Source organism: Rutidosis leptorrhynchoides, chromosome 1 (genome assembly GCF_046630445.1).
Source record: "Rutidosis leptorrhynchoides isolate AG116_Rl617_1_P2 chromosome 1, CSIRO_AGI_Rlap_v1, whole genome shotgun sequence".
Lineage (NCBI taxonomy): Eukaryota > Viridiplantae > Streptophyta > Magnoliopsida > Asterales > Asteraceae > Rutidosis > Rutidosis leptorrhynchoides.
The window spans coordinates 78,075,001-78,094,817 of NC_092333.1; the positions used below are offsets into that span (position 1 = coordinate 78,075,001).

A 19,817-nucleotide genomic window follows, 5' to 3' on the forward strand; every position below is an offset into this window, starting at 1 on the left:
CTTCCCTCTTGATCCTACCACTATATATATATATATATATATATATATATATATATATATATATATATATATATATATATATATATATATATATATATATCATTTCTTCTTCTTTCTTAAAAAAAATCAAGAATACAGCATTAGTAATATTGTGTACTCTTTTATATGATTGATATGGAAAAATGGAATGGGAAATGGCATATATTTATAGGCTAAAAAATAACTTACGTTTCTTAGAAGATAAAAGGTTTATATATTTATTGATTATTAATTACTTAAAATGTATTTATGACTTTGTTATTTAATATGGTTTTTTTTTTTACTTTTTAACTACAATAATTTTTAACCTTTTTTTACCAGTGTATTAAATTGTATGAGTAAATTTTATTGAGTTAACCGTATTTAATATACCATACTTATGATTCTAGAACTTAATTACTATATATAAGTTATACAAATATACAATATAATAATCATAATATCATAATATTAACATTAAAAAGAGAAGCTTCGGATGAATTGATCCAACAGAGAGTCAATCACGTTTCTTCTTACCTTGTTCGCGGTTTACAATATTTTAAAATTAATGTTTTCTTCGATACCTACAAAAACAAACAAACATATATATATACCCCTTTTATAATCAACACACTACCACATTAGTGTTACCTCATTATTTTCTTCTCATCACCAAATCATCCTTTTTCACTCTCATTCATGACATATCTATAAGGTTGAAAAAGACGTTAGACGGGGACGAAACGTTAGCGACCTCAAAATGTCGCAACGAAAAAAGCGGAGTCGAAACGGGGTCGAAACGGATGTTGACTAACGTTGACTTATATATATATATATATATATATATATATATATATATATATATATATATATATATATATATATATATATATATATATATATATATATATATATATAGGGGCACGATCCATGGATAAGCTTAAAAGGAGTACAAACGGGATAAGCAAAATAAAATTTTTTTTTTTGAATTTTTTTTTACATTCATAAATCTGCATTAAAATGCACCTCTAATCAATTTTTTTCATAAAAAAAAAGTTCAAAATCTTTCAAAAATTGATGATGAATGGTAAAATTAACCATTCATCGGGTTAATTTATCATTCATCTTGTTTACGATGAATGATAAAATTAATCAATGCTAAAAAAACCAGATGATTGGTTAAATTAACCATTCATCTATTTTTTTATCATTCATCATAAACAGATGAATGGTTAAATTTACCATTCATCTGCTTTTTTTTAACATTGTTTAATTTTATCATTCATCGCGAACAAAAATGAATGATAATTAACCAGATGAATGGTTAATTTTACCATTCATCATCGATGTTTACCATTCATCATCGATTTTCGAACGATTTTGTTAAAAAACTTTTTAAAATTTTTTCGTTTTCTTCTATTTGCATATTAAAGGATCGTTTTTTTAAATAAAAAAATTTTGAAATTTTACTTATCCAGTTTGTGCCCCATTTAGTGCTTATCCATGGATTGGTCCACTATATATATATGTATATGTATATATATATATATATATATATATATATATATATATATATATATATATATATACATATACATATACATATACATATACATATACATATATATTTATATAAATATAAAGTTGACCGTTTTTTTCCGTCTTTGACATTTTTTCCGTTTTTCCCGTCTTTGACCGTTTTTACCGTTTTTTAGCGTTGTTGACCATTTTTTAAGCGTTGACCGTCTTTTTTTCCGTTTCAAGGCCCGTTGCAACGATACTAAGGCAAATCCGTTGCGGCGTCCGTTTAAGCGCTCGTTTCGGCCGTTTTTACAACATTGCATATCTATCACACACTTTCTCGCCCACTAAATTAATTAATTAATTCAAAATACAACTTTAAAAATAATATGTACTTCAAAAATGCATTTGCTCTTGATGGAAAATGTTATTTATTCATGTAATGGAGGGCGAGCCAATATTGGCTGGCTATTGACTAATTGCTAATATTACCGCCAATATGAAGCACACCTATCGGCAAGATATTGACGGATGATTCACGAAACTGTTTGGCAATGGTCTTAGTTGTCATTGACATCAAGAAAACTCAACATATATGTATGATCAAGAGTATGTTTGGTGTGTAGCTTTTATGAGCTTTTATTTTAGTTTTTATTGAAAACTCTTATTTAATAAAAAATTTCTTTTGATTAAAAGAGCTTAAAGCTTTTAGACACGGGAAAAAAACTAAAAACTACTAGAACTAGTGTTTAACTTTTAACTTCCAATTTTTTTGTCATTTTACTATTTATTTAACAGATTAGGGTATTCTATTTCTATCAAACACCAAAATATATCTAATAAACTATCAACTACCAGATAAAAGATATAAGCTACAAGCTACCAACTAGTTTTACCAAACATAACTTTAAATTTTGTATTGTCAGATAGTATATATGGCTTAACTTGTGAAGCCCTTAACAATTGTCAAGGCCCAATAAGTTGAAAGCCCAGAATTTCCGTTCATAAATTTTTTTACATAATTATAAGGTCACTAAATTTACGATATTATGATTCCCTGTTCTTCGCTTAAATTCGTTGTTCAAAGGTAACATATCCCCCCTATTCTTGTACGTATATCAATTTTTATTTAATGTTGTAGGTCATAAACTATTAATGAAACCTAGGTATTTTATTTTCTCTTTGTTTTGCTGTGCGTTTTATAAAACCAGGGGTTTTGAACATTTGTGGGCTTATTTAATCATAATACTCTGGTTGTGTATCACGTATGCTTCCTTCAGGCTACGATCAGAATATAATGTGGCCTGAATTTTATGTGATGTTTTTGTTTTGTGACTTGAACAAAACTGTTTGATGAAGTTCCTCAAATAATATGACTACTGTTCTTAAGTGATGCTTGCGTAGGCTCAAGTGGGAACGATCTGAAGAACAGGCGAGACAAAAGGTAGAAGATGAGATAGAACAAGAAAGATTGTTAATATCTATGATTGATTGGCATGATTTTGTTGTTGTGGAAAACATAGATTTTGCAGACGATGAAGATGAAGATTTACAGCCTCCAATGACATTGGAAGAAGTTGTAAGAAGGAGCATGATGTCATCAACAATGGAGACTGAAGAGGTTGTGGAGCTCGGTAAGGAAGTTGAAATGCAAATGGATGGAGAAGAAGTACAGCTTGTTCAAGAAGGTATGCAGTCTGCAAGTCTTGAAGATAACAATAATGATGATGATTATATGAAGAAAGAGGGAAGGGTAATTTCGGAAGAGAATGAGCCGCCGATGAGGATCGTGAAGAATTGGAAGAGGCCTGAGGATCAGGTCCCGGCAGAGAAAAACCCTACGTAATATGTGACGAATTGATTCCTGTTAACGAAATGTCCGAACATATGCGAATTTCGCTTATTGATCCCAAGTACAAAGAACAGAAAGAGAGAATGTTTGCAAAGATTAGGGAAACTACACTTGCTTGCTCAGGATGATGAAATTTCCAAAAATATTGTTGGGCTTGCACGAACCCGGCCCGATATATTCGGGACAACAGAGGAAGAGGTTTCGAATGCAGTAAAGGTCGAGACTGAAAAGTAGAACGACGAGCAGCCGAAGCAGGTTATATGGGACGGACATAGGGGGAGTATTGGTTGGACTGCAACTCAAGCTTTGTCCCAACATGGTATGCCCATGGCTCCTCCGCCACCTATGCCGCTAGAAAAACCGCCTCCACCCACCACCTGAGGAAGCTCCTCCCCCACTTCCTGAAGAACCCGAGCCAAAGAAACAAAGACTTGATGATTCTTTGCTTGTTCCCGAGGATCAGTTCTTGGCTCAACATCCGGTATACTCTCTTTTAGTACTCTATTACGTTTTTGACCTGTTATACAACCTGTTTTCCACCTCTACTCAAAATTTGTAATACCGTTACAGAGTTACTTAACGTTTGATGCAAGTACTTATGCAATAATCAAAGTTACCTTGTGTGGTGTGTTTCAGGGGGCTGTTCGTATTACTGTATCAGTGCCAAATGTGGATGAAGGAAATTTGAAAAGACAATTACTGGAAATTACTGTTCAGTCTCTGTCTGAATCAGTAAGCAGTTTGAAACTGAAGATTGCTGGAGAGATTCGGCTTCCTTCTAACAAACAGAAACTGAGTGGGAAAGCTGGTTTTTTGAAAGACAACTTATCTCTTGCGTATTACAACATTGGCGGTGGTGAAATGCTTTCTCTGTCTTTAAGAGAACGCGGTGGTAGGAAGAGGTAACTAGCGTGACGTTGCAGATTGCAGAACTTGATTTTAGACATGTGAGAAACCATATTATCAAAGATCGCATTGCTCGTTTAGTTTCGGTTAATATTAACTTGAATGGCAATGAAATATATTGTTGAAATTGTAGTAAGGAATGATGACTACAACTACAAGTCTATTGTTACTGTTACTATTTTCCCATAGTAGAAATTATGTACACCTTTAAATGCATTAGGTTGCATACTTTCATATACTCGATACAAAAACTAAATTATTCACATTATAAGAATAAATACATACCAATTTCAACATAAAGTCTAAACAAGCTTTGAAAGTTTAGAAACAGTAAGAATAAGAACTGGGAATTAAAATTAACTTCCTGAAGACTATGATACAATAAGTACAGTACAACCAATCTACCTTAAAATTGTAGGTTACGAAAACATCGTTGGTTCGATTCTGGTTCCTATCCTGATTCTGATCTCAATTAGCAAAACTGCAAAACCATGTTTATGCTATCATTTTGCTAATTCCTCCATCTTGGACTTGAAAAATTGAAAAATCCCGGAGACGGAAAGCCCATTCCAGGAGAAGGTGGAAATTGAGGCCCAGGACCCCAAAGGCCCGGTTGACCCATGGGCGAGAACGAAAAGTTCAGTGTCAGTGGTGGAAACTGCTGATACCCGGGTGAAAGTAACGGGTTTTGAGATAGAGGTGATAACAAGTTCATGTAGCTCGAGGGCGAAGGAAAAACAAATTGAGAAGTAGGTGATTGTGGAATAAACGGGCGGGTTGTGGGTGGCCCGGTTATTCTTGGTGATGGAAAAGAAGGATGGGCTTGTGGGTGATTTTGGGTTGGGTCAACTAGGTAGTGCATGTAAGCTGAAATTGGTGAGTCAACTTGTGGCGCGCGTGGTTGACCTTGATGGGTTGGTCTTGCACCATGAGTAGTGTTAAAAGGAACACCAGGCCTAGGTGGTTGACTATATTGACCGGGTTGTACGGGCGGTAATTGGGGTCTGGTGATATTTATAGGTGTTAAACTTGGTGGGCGGATCTTTTGTAATCGGTTGTTCGGGTTATTGTTAGACGGGTTCACTGGTGGTCTAGGAAGTGGTTGTTGAGAATGGTGTAAAGGTGAACCGGTTAACTGTTGAACGATGTTTCTGAAATCGTGCTTGTTGATGTTGTAGACTTGAGGTTGTGGTGGTGGATGTGGTGGTTGTGTTGGTTGTCTAGTTTGATTAGCGAAATTCGGCTGGTGTGGTGGGCTTTTTCGGATACTTTTGCCGAGTTTGTTTACGCCTAAACGATCATCATGTCTATTACCAAAATAATCATGGTTGTTCATATTTGCTAAAGCATACAATCCTCAAAAAACAAATTCTAGTTCTAGTAATATGAATGAAAAGTTGAAAAAGTATTAACAAAGAAGTGACTTTTATGCTAGCTATGTTTATTGACTTAGCACAAAGTAGCAAACTTTAGATCAAAATCTAAGCAGATATGAAAGGAGAATCAAGAGTTGACTTATAAGAATGAAATCTGAAAGTGTTGATGGAAAAATCAGAAATTGAATGGAAGGGGAAAGTGTTTAGGATGAAAATATGGATTTTTTAAGATATGGAGAGATTGATAGAAACAAATTGGTTAGGTGAAAGAAAGATGGAAAATATAGTCAAAGTCAAAGATGGAAAATAAAACAAAAAAAATAAAATGTATACGTATGTATTACATTAAAAATTAGTTATGGTCGGATGCAGGCATGCTGCCCAATCAGCTCCTAGTAATTTTTCTAATTGTACCTGTATTTTAAAGTTTAAAATTAGATTTTTTATCTTTTAAATTCGATTACTTTTCATTCGTCCTTTTCTTGTCATTACAGGCTTATTATATCTTTAGTTGAAGTTTTTATATATATTTTTCTCAAAATAACTTGAACTCATATAAAACGAAAACATTTTTCAAAAGAAAACGTTTTTAATCAAAAAATACGACGAGTGATCTAAGATGTTCAAATCTAGAGAACAAGAACAATTTATAACTATCAAACACCGAGTCTCAACAACACCAAAAAAACACCGTGAAGCGAACTAAACAAAGCTCTAACCAAGATGACAACTAAAGACCTACCTAACACTACCAAACCGTACCTAAACAAAACAAAACACAAGCCAAACAACAATCACGCTATGAAACCAACTTTTTCATTTTATCGTTAACGTCTCTCGGTCAACTCTTTTTCGGCCATCGTTAACGATCTTGTACGTTAAAACATTTGAGGAACCGTCTCAACCAATATTGCTGATGAAGGCGCGATGATACCATGATACTCGAGGTCTTGCAAAAGATATTTCTCCACTGGTATGCTCCCCGGATCCAAAGCACTCAGTTTCGTGTCTGAACGCGGCGAAACACCCGCATCATCCCCGCCAAGGTCATCTTCGAATAAGTTTGATCCGCGTCACCGTACTCAATATCATTGACGTTATCGTGTAAATTAAAGGAGCACGATATGATCTTCTCCTTCATCTCTTTTCTGAGTAAAGCCTTGACATCAAAAAAATTCTTATGAAATCGACCATAGATCAAATCCCCTTTTTGGGAGTGTCTCGAATACATTCCTAATTTTGAGCTTCATGTTACTCTTACCAAGAAACATGTCAGCCTGTCAGGTACAGGGCATCCCGATTGGATTAAATGGGATGACAGTTTCTCATTTCAAATGGTAAAATCAGAATTTCGATCAAATCACAAAGCGCATTATACTAGGTCTTCTAATTCATTAAGAGGTTTATGTGGTTTCTTGATTTTTTCATTTAAATAATACTAAGCTTTAAACAAGCCTTCACACGACGAGTCGGTACAATCGCAATATCTCCTACCTTTCCGACCAAATTTCACGGTTTAAATCCAACATCAATTACACTCATATCAACGTTCCGACTATCAATACTGACATTCTTCTCAACCTTTTTCTTCTATATCAACTTATCCCTTATGTCCTCAAAATTAGCACTAACATTTGCTTTAACCCTTATAACATTTGGAACTCCAACCATCATTGGATCAATTTCTTGAACATGGATGGGCCCTGTAGTGACCCGAACTTTTCCATGTTTATATATTAATTGAAAACTTTATTTGCATGATTAAATGTTTTCAACATGTTAAGCAATCAAACTTGTTAAGACTTGATTATTTGAAATGAGTTTCATGTAGACAATTGACCACCCAAGTTGACCGGCGATTCACGAACGTTAAAAGCTTGTAAAAACTACATGATATATATATATATATATATATATATATATATATATATATATATATATATATATATATATATATATATATATATATATATATGCATATATATAGTTAACATGAGATTTTGATAAGTAAGTATCTCACTAAGTATATTAACAATGAGTTATATACATAAAAATGAGACTATTGAATTAAGAAACTCAAAATGATATATATATATATATAACGATTTTCGTTATAACAACATCTTACTAAATACATATGAATCATATTAAGATATTGATATATATATATATATGTTTAACATGATGAAATGATATTTATATATATCATTATGTATGTTAACAATAAACTACATATGTAAACAAGACTACTGACTTAAGAATTTCGAAACGAGGCATATATGTAACGATTATCGTTGTAACGACATTTTTAATGTATATATATCATATTAAGATATATTCATAAATCATAATATCATGATAATGTAATAATTTAACATCTCATTAGATATAATAACAATGGGTTAACAACATTAAATGAGATCGTTAACTTAAAGGTTTCAAAACAACACTTACATGTAACGACTAACGATGACTTAACGACTCAGTTAAAATGTATATACATGTAGTATATTAAGAAGTATTAGTACACTTTTGAAAGACTTCAAAACACATATCAAAGTACTTCTAATTAAAAAAATGCTTACAATTGCATTCTCATTCATTTTCATCAACAATTCTACTCGTATGCAACCGTATTAGTACTCGTACAATACCCAGCTCCTAGACGTATATACTATTGGTATATACACATAATAATTCAGCTCTTAGCAGCCTTAGATAGTCAACAAACATGTGGAACCAACAATTAGACAACTAGCATGACTTATGAGCAAGGAAACAAAAACAAGAACTCCTTTTAACCTCACTCACCCTTCACCACTCACCACCCACTCCATTTCACTTCCAATTCCCTTTCTAATTTTTCTCTAAACACACACACACTCTCAAGAACGAAATTTCCAGTAAACTAATCATCATATTCATCAAAAATTACTTTAAGAATCAAGCTATAATCATCATAGGAAGAACACTTCAAAAATCCTTTCAAGTTTGCTAGTTTACTTTCAATCTTGCAAATTCATTTCAAGTGATCATTCAGTCTCAAGAAATCTTTGTTATTTACAGTAGGTTATCTTTCTAAATCAAGGTAACACTCATATTCAAACTTTGATTCGATTTCTATAACTATAAACTATCTTAATTCGAGTAATAATCTTACTTGAAATTGTTTTCGTGTCATGATTCTGCTTCAAGAACTTCCAAGCCATCAAAGATCCATTCAAGCTCAAGATTATTTTTGTCATTTCCATTAGGTTTACCTACTATATTTGAGGTAGTAATGATGTTCATAACATCATTCGATTCATACATATATAACTATCTTATTCGAAGATTTGAACATGTAATCACTAGAACATAGTTTAGTTAATTCTAAACTTGTTCGCAAACAAAGTTAATCCTTATAACTTAACTTTTAAAATCAACTAAACACATTTTCTGTATCTTTATGATATGCTAACTTAATGATTTAAAACCTGGAAACACGAAAAATACCGTAAAACTGGACATAGGCCGTTGTAGTGAAACCGGGGGCTGTTTTGGGTTAGATAATTAAAAACTACGATAAACTTTGAATTAAAAGTTGTCCTTCTGGGAAAATAATTTTTCTTATGAACATGAAACTATATCCAAAAATAATGGTTAAACTCAAAGTGGAAGTATGTTTTCAAAATGGTCATCAAGACGTCGTTCTTTCGACTGAAATGACTACCTCTTACAAAAATGACTTGTAACTTGTATTTCCGACTATAAAATTATACTTTTTATGTTTAGTTTCATAAATTTCAGTTCATTATGAAACCATAGCAACTTGAATCGCTCAAAACGGATTTAAAACGAAGAAGTTATGGGTAAAACAAAATTGGATATTTTTGCTTGTTGTAGCTACGTGAAATTTGTAACAAATCTATTCTAACCATAACTTAATTAACTTATATTGTATTATACATGTACTCTAACATATTATATAATCTTGATAGACCATAGACATGTATACAATGTTTTGACATATCATATCGACGTCATCTATATATATTATTTGGAACAACCATAGACACTCTATATGCTGTAATGCTAGAGTTCGCTATACAGGGTTGAGGTTGATTCCAAAATATATATACTTTGAGTTGTGATCTAGCCTGAGACTTGTATACACTGAGTCGTGGATTAATTCGAGATAATATATATTGATTTATTTCTGTACTATTAGTTATGGACAATTAGTTGTAGATTACTAACGATGGACTGCTAACTTAACAAACTTAAATCATTAAAACGTAATAAAAATGTTGTGAATATATTTTGATCATACTTTGATATATATGTATATATTTATTATAGGTTCGTGAATCGACCAGTGGCCAAGTCTTATTTTTGGCAAAGTAAAAATCTGTGAAAGTGAGTTATAGTCCCACTTTTAAAATCTATTATTTTTGGGATGAGAATACATGCAGTTTATAAATGTTTTACAAAATAGACACAAATAATCGAAACAACTTTCTATGTTGGATTATCGAACCGAATATGCCCCTTTTAGCTTGGTAGCCTAAGAATTAGGGAAATGGCCCCTAATTGACGCGAATCCTAAAGATAGATCTATTTGGCCCAACAAGCCTCATCCAAGTTACGGATGCTTTAGTACTTCGATTTTGAAAGGACCCGTTCATATACATTATAAACGATTGACAATAGTTGATTACATCGCGAGGTATTTGACCTCTATATGATACGTTTTACAAACATTGCATTCGTTTTTAAAAGACAAACTTTCTTTACATCAAAAATTGGCGGCATGCATACCATTTCATATTACATCCAACTATAATTGACTTAATATTAATCTTGATGAACTCAACGACTCGAATGCAACGTCTTTCAAAGTATGTCATGAATGACTCCAAGTAATATCCTTAAAATGAGCTAATGCACAGCGGAAGATTTCTTTAATACCTGAGAATAAACATGCTTTAAAGTGTCAACCAAAAGGTTGGTGAGTTCATTAGTTTATCATAATCAATCATTTTCATAATAGTAATAGACCACAAGATTTCATATACATAAACGTTTTAATAAAAATATTCTAAGTGGTTGAGCACTTGGTGTGACAACCCGGAAATTTCCAACCAAATTTAAACTTTAATCTTTATATGTTTCCGACACGATAAGCAATATTTGTTAAGTTAAATTGCAAGAATTTTAAACTATGTTTATACATTCATTCAACCTCGACCAAGTTCCAACGATTCACGAACCATTAAACGAATATGATTATATATGTATATGTGTATATATATTATAACTTGAAACGTAAACAAAATATTAGATTAAATACTTTATATGATTGTATCTGTTTCAAAATGTTTATCAATGGAATTAGAAGATAAGATCAAATGATTGAATTATCAGATATATTGAATTATGATTACAAGTCTCTGTTGAAAGGCCCACGTTGATTTGAGAAATCTTTCCATTTTAACAATATTCAAAAAATGGTAAAGTGATTTATAAATAAGAACAAATTGTCAATCATTGAGAACTAGACAAAGGATAGTGGAAGATTGAATCTCATAAAGACTCGATTGATCTATTTAGTTTCAAACGTACAAAAACGTTTTCAGTTTAAAAAGAACCTTATTATTAAAACGTATATAACTTTTATAAATATCTAGAACCACTTTTGACAACTCATTACTTAACTAGTATGATAAAGATAACCATATTTATATTTTATTTTATTAAATATATATAACGATTTAAATTAATATTATATATATTTATACGCGTATTATACGTACATAGTTTTATACTTTTACTATACTTAAATTTTACCTTTACTTTATTTTTACTTTACTTTAACTTTAATAATTCACTTTAATAATTCATACTTTAATAATTCACTTTAATAATTCATACTTTAATAATTCACTTTAATAATTCATACTTTAATAATTCACTTTAATAATTTAAAAATCTATTATAAATAGAATTCAATAGGTTTCATTATTTCATAGAAACTTGAAAATATTTTTCTCTAAACTCTCTCAATCGATTTACATATATATATTTACTCCGTATTATTTCAAGATATTATTAGTATACATAAAATATTACGACGGAGTGCTATCCGAGTGATTTCGAAATTGTTTTTCGAGTAGGATAGGATTAAGGAAATTATGAGTTATAGCTATGGAGGTGATTGAGTATGGTTCATGGGTATGCTCGTGAGGTCAATATAGTGTTTATCATTTCTGTTGCGTCTACGTACCTTTCCTGCAATATTGAATCTCAATATTGATACGTGAGTACTCATAATTTAACTTTTACATACTAATAGTGTATCCCTGACTAGTGCTCGAGTATTTAGAATTATGCATGCTTGTACTTTTGATATTGCCCTTAGACAGGTTAGGTTGAATATTGAATTAGTTACACTTGCGGTTGAAATAAGGTATAAGATATGCATGTCCTTGGAAAGCTAGCGAAAAATTAAGGACTTTTCCTTTAGATATCGAATGGTTTCGATGAACGGATTAGAAGTTATAATCAATTGAATTTTTGATATTTTTATTAAAAATGATTATTATTATCGTCGTTCTAGTTTTATCTTATTATTATCATTATTATTATCTTTATCAATAAAAGGGATTTATCATTAGAAATTGTTATTTTTTTATTATTACTATCGTTATTATCGTTAAAGTTATAATTAGTATTATTATTATTATCCAATTATTATTATTATTATTATTAATATTAATATTAATATTATTATTATTATTATTATTATTATTATTATTATTATTATCATTATTAATATATATGTCATTATTTAAAAATGGTTATTGTTATTGTTATTATTATTATTACTATATTATCATTAAGATAATTATTAGTATTATCGTTAATAATGTTATAGTAACTATCATTATTAATATTAGTGTAATTAAAACAAATATTTGTAACACCTAATTATTTTGATTACTATTATTATCATTATTATGAACACGATATAAAAGACGATTAAAAGCTATTAAACGAAACAATTAGGAAATAATGAGTAAGAGTATCATGATGAAATTAAAATATTATAAGATATTGATTTAGATAAAATTATCGTTCTTATTATTTTTATCATTACTATTATTATTAAAAGTATCGTTAGTATTAAAACTATCATTTTAACAAAAATTATCATTTTAATAGAAATGTCATTGTTACTATAAAATATCATTATTGTTATTATTTTAAATAGAATTATTATTTTAAAGATAATATTAAAAATTATCGTAAATATTAAAGTTATCATAATTAGAATTATCGTTTTATCATAATGTCATCTTAGTAATTATAAATATTGATATTTTTATAATAATTATTATTATTACAAAATAATACAACTTTTACTTACTATCATTATAGATATTATTTTATCAAATAAATATGTGATACAAACATATTTTACTACGTGTAATAACTTACTTTAATAATACCTATCATATTATCTTTATGATATTAAATGAACCCTATAAATTTTATTACTTAATATATATAAAAGTATATTATATTATATAAATTTAATATAAAATTTTATTTATTAATAAATAAATTATATTATTTACTCTAATAAATCTTTTAAAAATATTTAAAAATATAAAACGACGATATTTAAACTATATATTAATCATGTATAGATTTTTAGAAATTATTTTGAGTCAAATTTACTTTTGTTGACTTTTGCATATTAGTCTCGAGCATTAGGATTGTGGTACACTATGACTTGACCTAATTTGTTAGACAAATATTGACCAACACATAATTATATATAATTAATTTATGTTCGTGAATCCGAGGCCAACCTTGCACTTGTTCAATGACGTTATATGTATTTTTACTACGAAATACAGTATGGTGAGTTTCATTTGCCTTTTTTACCCTTTATATTTTTGGGACTGAGAATACATGCGCTTTTATAAATGTTTGACGAAATAGACACAAGTAATTGAAACTACATTCTATGGTTGAATTATCGAAATCGAATATGCCCCTTTTATTAAAGTCTGGTAATCTAAGAATTATGGAACAGACACCCTAATTGACGCGAATCCTAAAGATAGATCTATTGGGACTAACAAACCCCATCCAAAGTATCGGATGCTTTAGTACTTCGAAATTTATATCATGTCCGAAGGAGGATCCCGGAATGATAAAGGATATTCTTATATGTATCTAGTTAATGTCGGTTACCAGGTGTTCACCATATGAATGATTATTTTGTCTCTATGCATGGGACGTATATTTATGAGAACTGGAAATGAAATTCTCATGGTCAATTAAAATGATGGAAATAAATGATTATGATAAACTAATGAACTCACCAACCTTTTGGTTGACACTTTAAAGCATGTTTATTCTCAGGTGTTAAAGAAATCTTCCGCTGTGCATTTGCTCATTTTAAAGAAATTACTTGGAGTCTTTCATAGCATATTTTGAAGAACGTTGCATTCGAGTCATTGAGTTCATCAAAGATTATTATTAAATCAATTTATAGTTGGATAGTGGATATTATGAAATGGTATGCATGCCTGTCAATTTTCGATGTAAAGAAAGTTTGTCTTTTAAAAACGAATGCAATGTTTGTAAAATGTATCATATAGAGGTCAAATACCTCGCAATGTAATCAACTATTGTGAATCGTTTATAATGTATATGAACGGGTCCTTTCACTTGGTAACCATACTTAACATTTAATCAACGTTGCATATTCCCTTTATTATGAAATCTCACTACACTGTACCAAGTGTAGTCACTGAAACGAAGTACTGTGCAACCGTTGAATACTGGTCATCCAGTCTGGTTGGGGTTGTCAGGCCCGATAGATCTATCAACAGGATTCGCGTTTACAATACCGCATGTAAATGGTAGTTACCAAGCTATTAGGGAAAAATATGCAAAGTGGTACAACTCAACGTAGAATATGTTTTTAGTACTTGTGTCCATTTCGTAAAACAGTTATAAAACAGTGCATGTATTCTCAGCCCAAAAATATATATAAAAAGGGAGTAATGAAACTCACAATACTGTATTTTGTAGCAATTATGTATATGACGGTACTGAACAAGTGCAGGGTTTATCTCGGATTCACGAACCTATATTAAGTATATATATTTATATGTTGGTCAATATCTGTCTAACAATTTAGGTCAAGTCGTAGTGTATCACAATCCTAATGCTCGAGACCGACATGCAAAAGTCAACAAAAGTCAACTTGACCCAAAATGACTTCCAAAATCTATACATGTTTATTATATAACTTATATATAGTCGTTTTATATATTTAAATATATTTATCAGATCTTATTATACTAAATAATACAAGTCATTTATTAATAAATAAAAATTTATATTAAAATTCATATATGATAAAAATATACTTTTATATATCTCAAGTAATAAAATTTATAAAATTCACTTAATATCATAAAAATATAGTGGTATGTATTATTAATGTACTTATATTACGTGTGGTAAAAATATCTTTGTACGCATATTTATTTGATAAAATAATATTGATAATAATAATAATGATAAAAATAATAAAATGATAGTTTCAATAAAAATATTAATTTTTAGTAATAAAGATAATTTTAGTAATAACATCAACTGATAACAATTATAATAATCGTTTTAATAATAATATTAAAATTAATGATAATTCAGTTGACCATATCTTTTAATCCGTTCATCGAAACCACACGAGTTCTAAATGAAAAGTTATTAATATTTCTTCAGCTTTTCAATGACATGCATATCATATACCTTATCTCAGTAGCATATGTATTAAACTCGTGATTTATCATAAACTATTTAACGACGAAACTAAGCATACAAACATTCATAATCATATATACTCGAGCACTAGTCAGGGATACACTATTAATATATAAAAGATAAGATATGAATGTTCACATATCAATATTATGATTCAATATTGCAGAAAAGTACGTAGACGCAACGAAAATGATAAACGTTAGGTTGACCTCACGAGCAATACCCTAGAACAATACCCATAACCTCCATAGATATAACCCATAATTTCCTTAGCTCTATCCCATTTGAAAACTTATTTTGAAATCGTCTGAATATAACTCCATCGTAGTATTTTATGTATACTAATAATATCTTGAAATAATACTAAGTAAATATATATATGTAATTCGATTGAGAGAGTTTAGAGAAATATATTTTCAAGTTTCTATGAAATAATGAAACCTATTGAATTCTATTTATAATAGATTTTTGAATTATTAATGTGAATTATTAAAGTATGAATTATTAAAGTGAATTATTAAAGTAAATTATTAAAGTATGAATTATTAAAGTAAATTATTAAAGTGAATTATTAAAGTATGAATTATTAAAGTGAATTATTAAAGTATGAATTATTAAAGTGAATTATTAAAGTATGAATTATTAAAGTTAAAGTAAAGTAAAAGTAAAGTAAAGGTAAAGTTAAAGTATAGTAAAAGTATAAAACTATGTACATATAATACGCGTATAAATATATTTAATATTAATTTAAATCGTTATATCATAAAACATTTTAGAAAAGTAGAATTATATATATTCATAATAGGTTTCAAGTTTTTAAATTACAGTCTGTTGGTGAAGCATGAGATAAAGTCCAAAGGTTAAATAAACGTATGAAATCATCTTAATGAAAAATATCGAGTTACTTAACTTGTCGATATCCAACATCTAAATTATTTACACTCCACGTTCTTACTTTCATATTAAATAAAATGAAAGTTAACATAGTTATCTTATCAAGGTCACGAGGAAAATATTATAAAACATACCTTGAAAATTAAACAGGAATTTTCACTAACCCTTGTCTAGTTCCCGTTAATTGACACATTTGTTCTTACTTATAAATCACTTTACCATTTTCCAAATATTGTCAAAAAGAATAGATTTCTTAAATCACAGTGGACCTCATAACATAGGCCCGTAATCATATCATAATGTATCTGATAATTCAATCATTTGATATTATCTCTTAATTCTGTCGATAAATATATCGAAACAAATACATTCATGTAAAGTATCATATATCTAATACTTTGTTAATGTTTTCAGTTAATATTATATATTATATATACATATCTATATACACATAATTGTTCGTGAATCGTCGAACACGGTCAAAGGGTAATTGATTACATGAATGTAGTTCCAAACTTTTTGAGATTCAACATTACAAATTCTGCTTATCGTGTCGGAAACATATAAAGGTTAAGTTTAAATTTGGTCAGAAATTTCCGGGTCGTCACAGTACCTACCCGTTAAAGAAATTTTGGCCTGAAATTTGATCGAGGTTGTAACGTCCTCCCAATAGGGTCTGGAAGGAACGTCACTAATATCAAAACATACCAACATATTATAATAAACGAGAACAATACTAAATGATGAATTTAACTTTAATGAGTACGCAGCGGAAAATGAAATGTCGTTACAATGACAGGAATAACAATATTGTAAATGTTCACATGCAGATGTAATAAATGCGATATCTCTTGATCCTATGTTCAAGTAGCATCACATAAGCAGTAAGTATAAGAGCTTGAATCAAACAGCACCTGAGACAAAACATGCTAAAGTGTCAACCAAAAAGGTTGAGTGAAGTTCATAGGTTTTACAAAAATTTTGTGATTGTTTTAGACCACAAGATTTAGTTTGTAAAGTTGATCTCCCGCAGGATCAAAAAGTTATGCCAATGCGTGATATTTAGACTAAACGTTCAAGTTTTGCCCCATGACAAGTTGTGTCTGTCCTTGTCGGTTTAATTTCATTATTAAGTAATACAATGACTTGGTCAAATGTATCGGGGACGTTACTCCCGATAGGCCTACCCCCAATAATTAAGCATGCCGCAGCAATTAAAAATATCACTGTAGGGACTTAGTCGGACATAGCCGGGTATAGCATAGTTTAACAGTTTGGTACTTGTGTCTAAAGTGTAAAAAGTAAAAACAGCATGTGTCTCACCCCAAGTAAAAGTAAGTAAGTTTGCTAGCAATAAAGAGGGGCTATGAATTCACCTTAGTAAGTAGAGAGAGAGTTATTCCTCGGAATAAAGAGTTGAACGAGTGAGCAGGAAAGTAACCTATTGACATTTAAGAGTAGTTAAGTGTTTTGCCCATGTTTAAGTTTAAGTATGTGTTTAAGTATAGTTTGTTTTACTAAGTTTCTATTCCTAGTAAGTTACTATTTTTATAAAGTTTCCATTTTTAGAAAGTTTCTTATTTTACTAAGTTTCTATGACTAGAGAGTTTCTACTTTTATCAGTGTTTTCCATTTTAGGATACTTGCCGTATTAGATAAGCTTCCAATCACCCCTGTCTCTTCGAATGACTAATTTAGATCTAGGGGCTTGAGCCATAGGACCCTTTAAATCGGAAATCCAAACCCTCTGCCTAGAATCTCATAGAAACCATTCGTCAAGAAAGTTCGAAGATCTATACATCTCTAATACATATCCCAAAATGTTTTTATGTTACAATATAAGTAGTAGGTTATAGGTGCTAGTAATAGTAATAGTGTATACATGTTATTTATTTTATTTTTAATTGCATATAATTTATAACATTATTTACATGTTTCGGTAAAAATAATAACCGAAGTAAAAAGTAAAAAGTAAAAAGTAAAAAGTAAAAAGTAAAAAGTAAAAAAAATAAAAAGTAAGAAAAGAATACTTACTAGTAGTAATTCTTCAAAGAGAGAATGAGAGAAATTTTGGTGTGAGTTTGAATGAGAAATGAGGGGTATTTATACTTGAAAAAATTAGGTAAAAAGAATAAAATAATTAAAATAAAAAGAAATATTTTAATTCTTAATGGGATTTTAAAATTAAAAAATATTAAATGTTAGGTCATGGGATAATGCACAAAATAAAATAATAAAAGTAGTTTTTCATTACAATTTTTAATTAAAAAGTAATTTATTTATTTATTTATTTTATTTTTTTCATTTATTTTAAGGATTTTTTTTATATAAATAAACAAATTGATTTAATGCTTTTCCAAGAATATATGTTAATAATATTATTATTTTTTTATTTTTAACTAATAAATACAAATTTTGCATAAAAATAATAAGTAATTCGGTATTTTGTATTTTTAACAATAATTATGATTTTAATTATTAAACTATAGTTTTAGTAAGTTTGTAAATATTATTACATTTATATATAATTGGATTTATTATATAGTTAAATATATAATACATTAACTAAATAATAAAAGTGATACAAAGTTTATATACTTAGTTAAATTATGTCAAATTATATAAATTAATAATATATTATTTATTTAAGCGTACATTGTTGACTAAAAATTACTATTCGGTCAATATTTAATTGTATATAACAACCCTTAATACATATAGTCAGACATATAACCCTAGGGTTAATTCAGTAATTTAGAAGTCGAAAAGTGAGGGTTGTTACAGTACCTCCCCGTTAATAAAAACTTCGTCCCGAAGTTTTAGGTAGACTTCTCGGATGCATCAGCAGTTGAGAAGAGATGGGGATATTTCTGTTTAATTTGGTCTTCACGTTCCCAGGTATACTCGGGGCCACGTCGTGAATTCCAACGGATCTTAACAATAGGTATGGTGCTTTGTTTTAAGCGTTTAGCAGATCGGTCCATGACTTCTACGGGTTCCTCTATGAAGTGCATTTTATCATCAATGCGAATGTCATCTAAAGGAATAACGAGAGTGTCATCAGCGAGACACTTTTTAAGATTCGAGACATGAAATACGTTGTATACGCTGCTAAGTTCAGCAGGTAATTTTAATCGATAAGCCACGGGTCCGATCCTTTCAGTAATTTTGAAGGGTCCAACAAAATGCGGACTTAGTTTGCTTCGTTTACCAAAATGAACGACGCCTTTCCAAGGGGATACTTTCAACATGACTTTGTCACTAACTTGGAATTCCAAATCTTTTCGACCTTTATTAGCATAGCTCTTCTGTCGGCTGCGGGCAGTTTCTATTCGTTTCTTAATCTAAACTATCTTTTCAGTTGTCTCGTGTATGATTTCAGGACCAGTAAACTGTCTGTCCTCTAATTCATCCCAGCACAG

General features: G+C 29.7%; 1 protein-coding gene and 1 pseudogene across 1 annotated transcript; one reads left to right on the top strand and one right to left on the bottom strand.

Annotated features, from left to right (window-relative positions):
- Positions 1–4,297, top strand: part of LOC139885817 (uncharacterized) — a 43,640-nt pseudogene extending 39,343 nt beyond the window's left edge.
- A 253-nt stretch (positions 4,298–4,550) lies between these two features.
- On the bottom strand, positions 4,551–5,867 carry LOC139861904 (protein HAIKU1-like). Its single transcript, XM_071850433.1, has one exon. The coding sequence runs from the start codon at positions 5,631–5,633 to the stop codon at positions 4,809–4,811; it is 825 nt and encodes a 274-aa protein (XP_071706534.1). The 5' UTR covers positions 5,634–5,867; the 3' UTR covers positions 4,551–4,808.
- Positions 5,868–19,817: the final 13,950 nt, after the last annotated feature.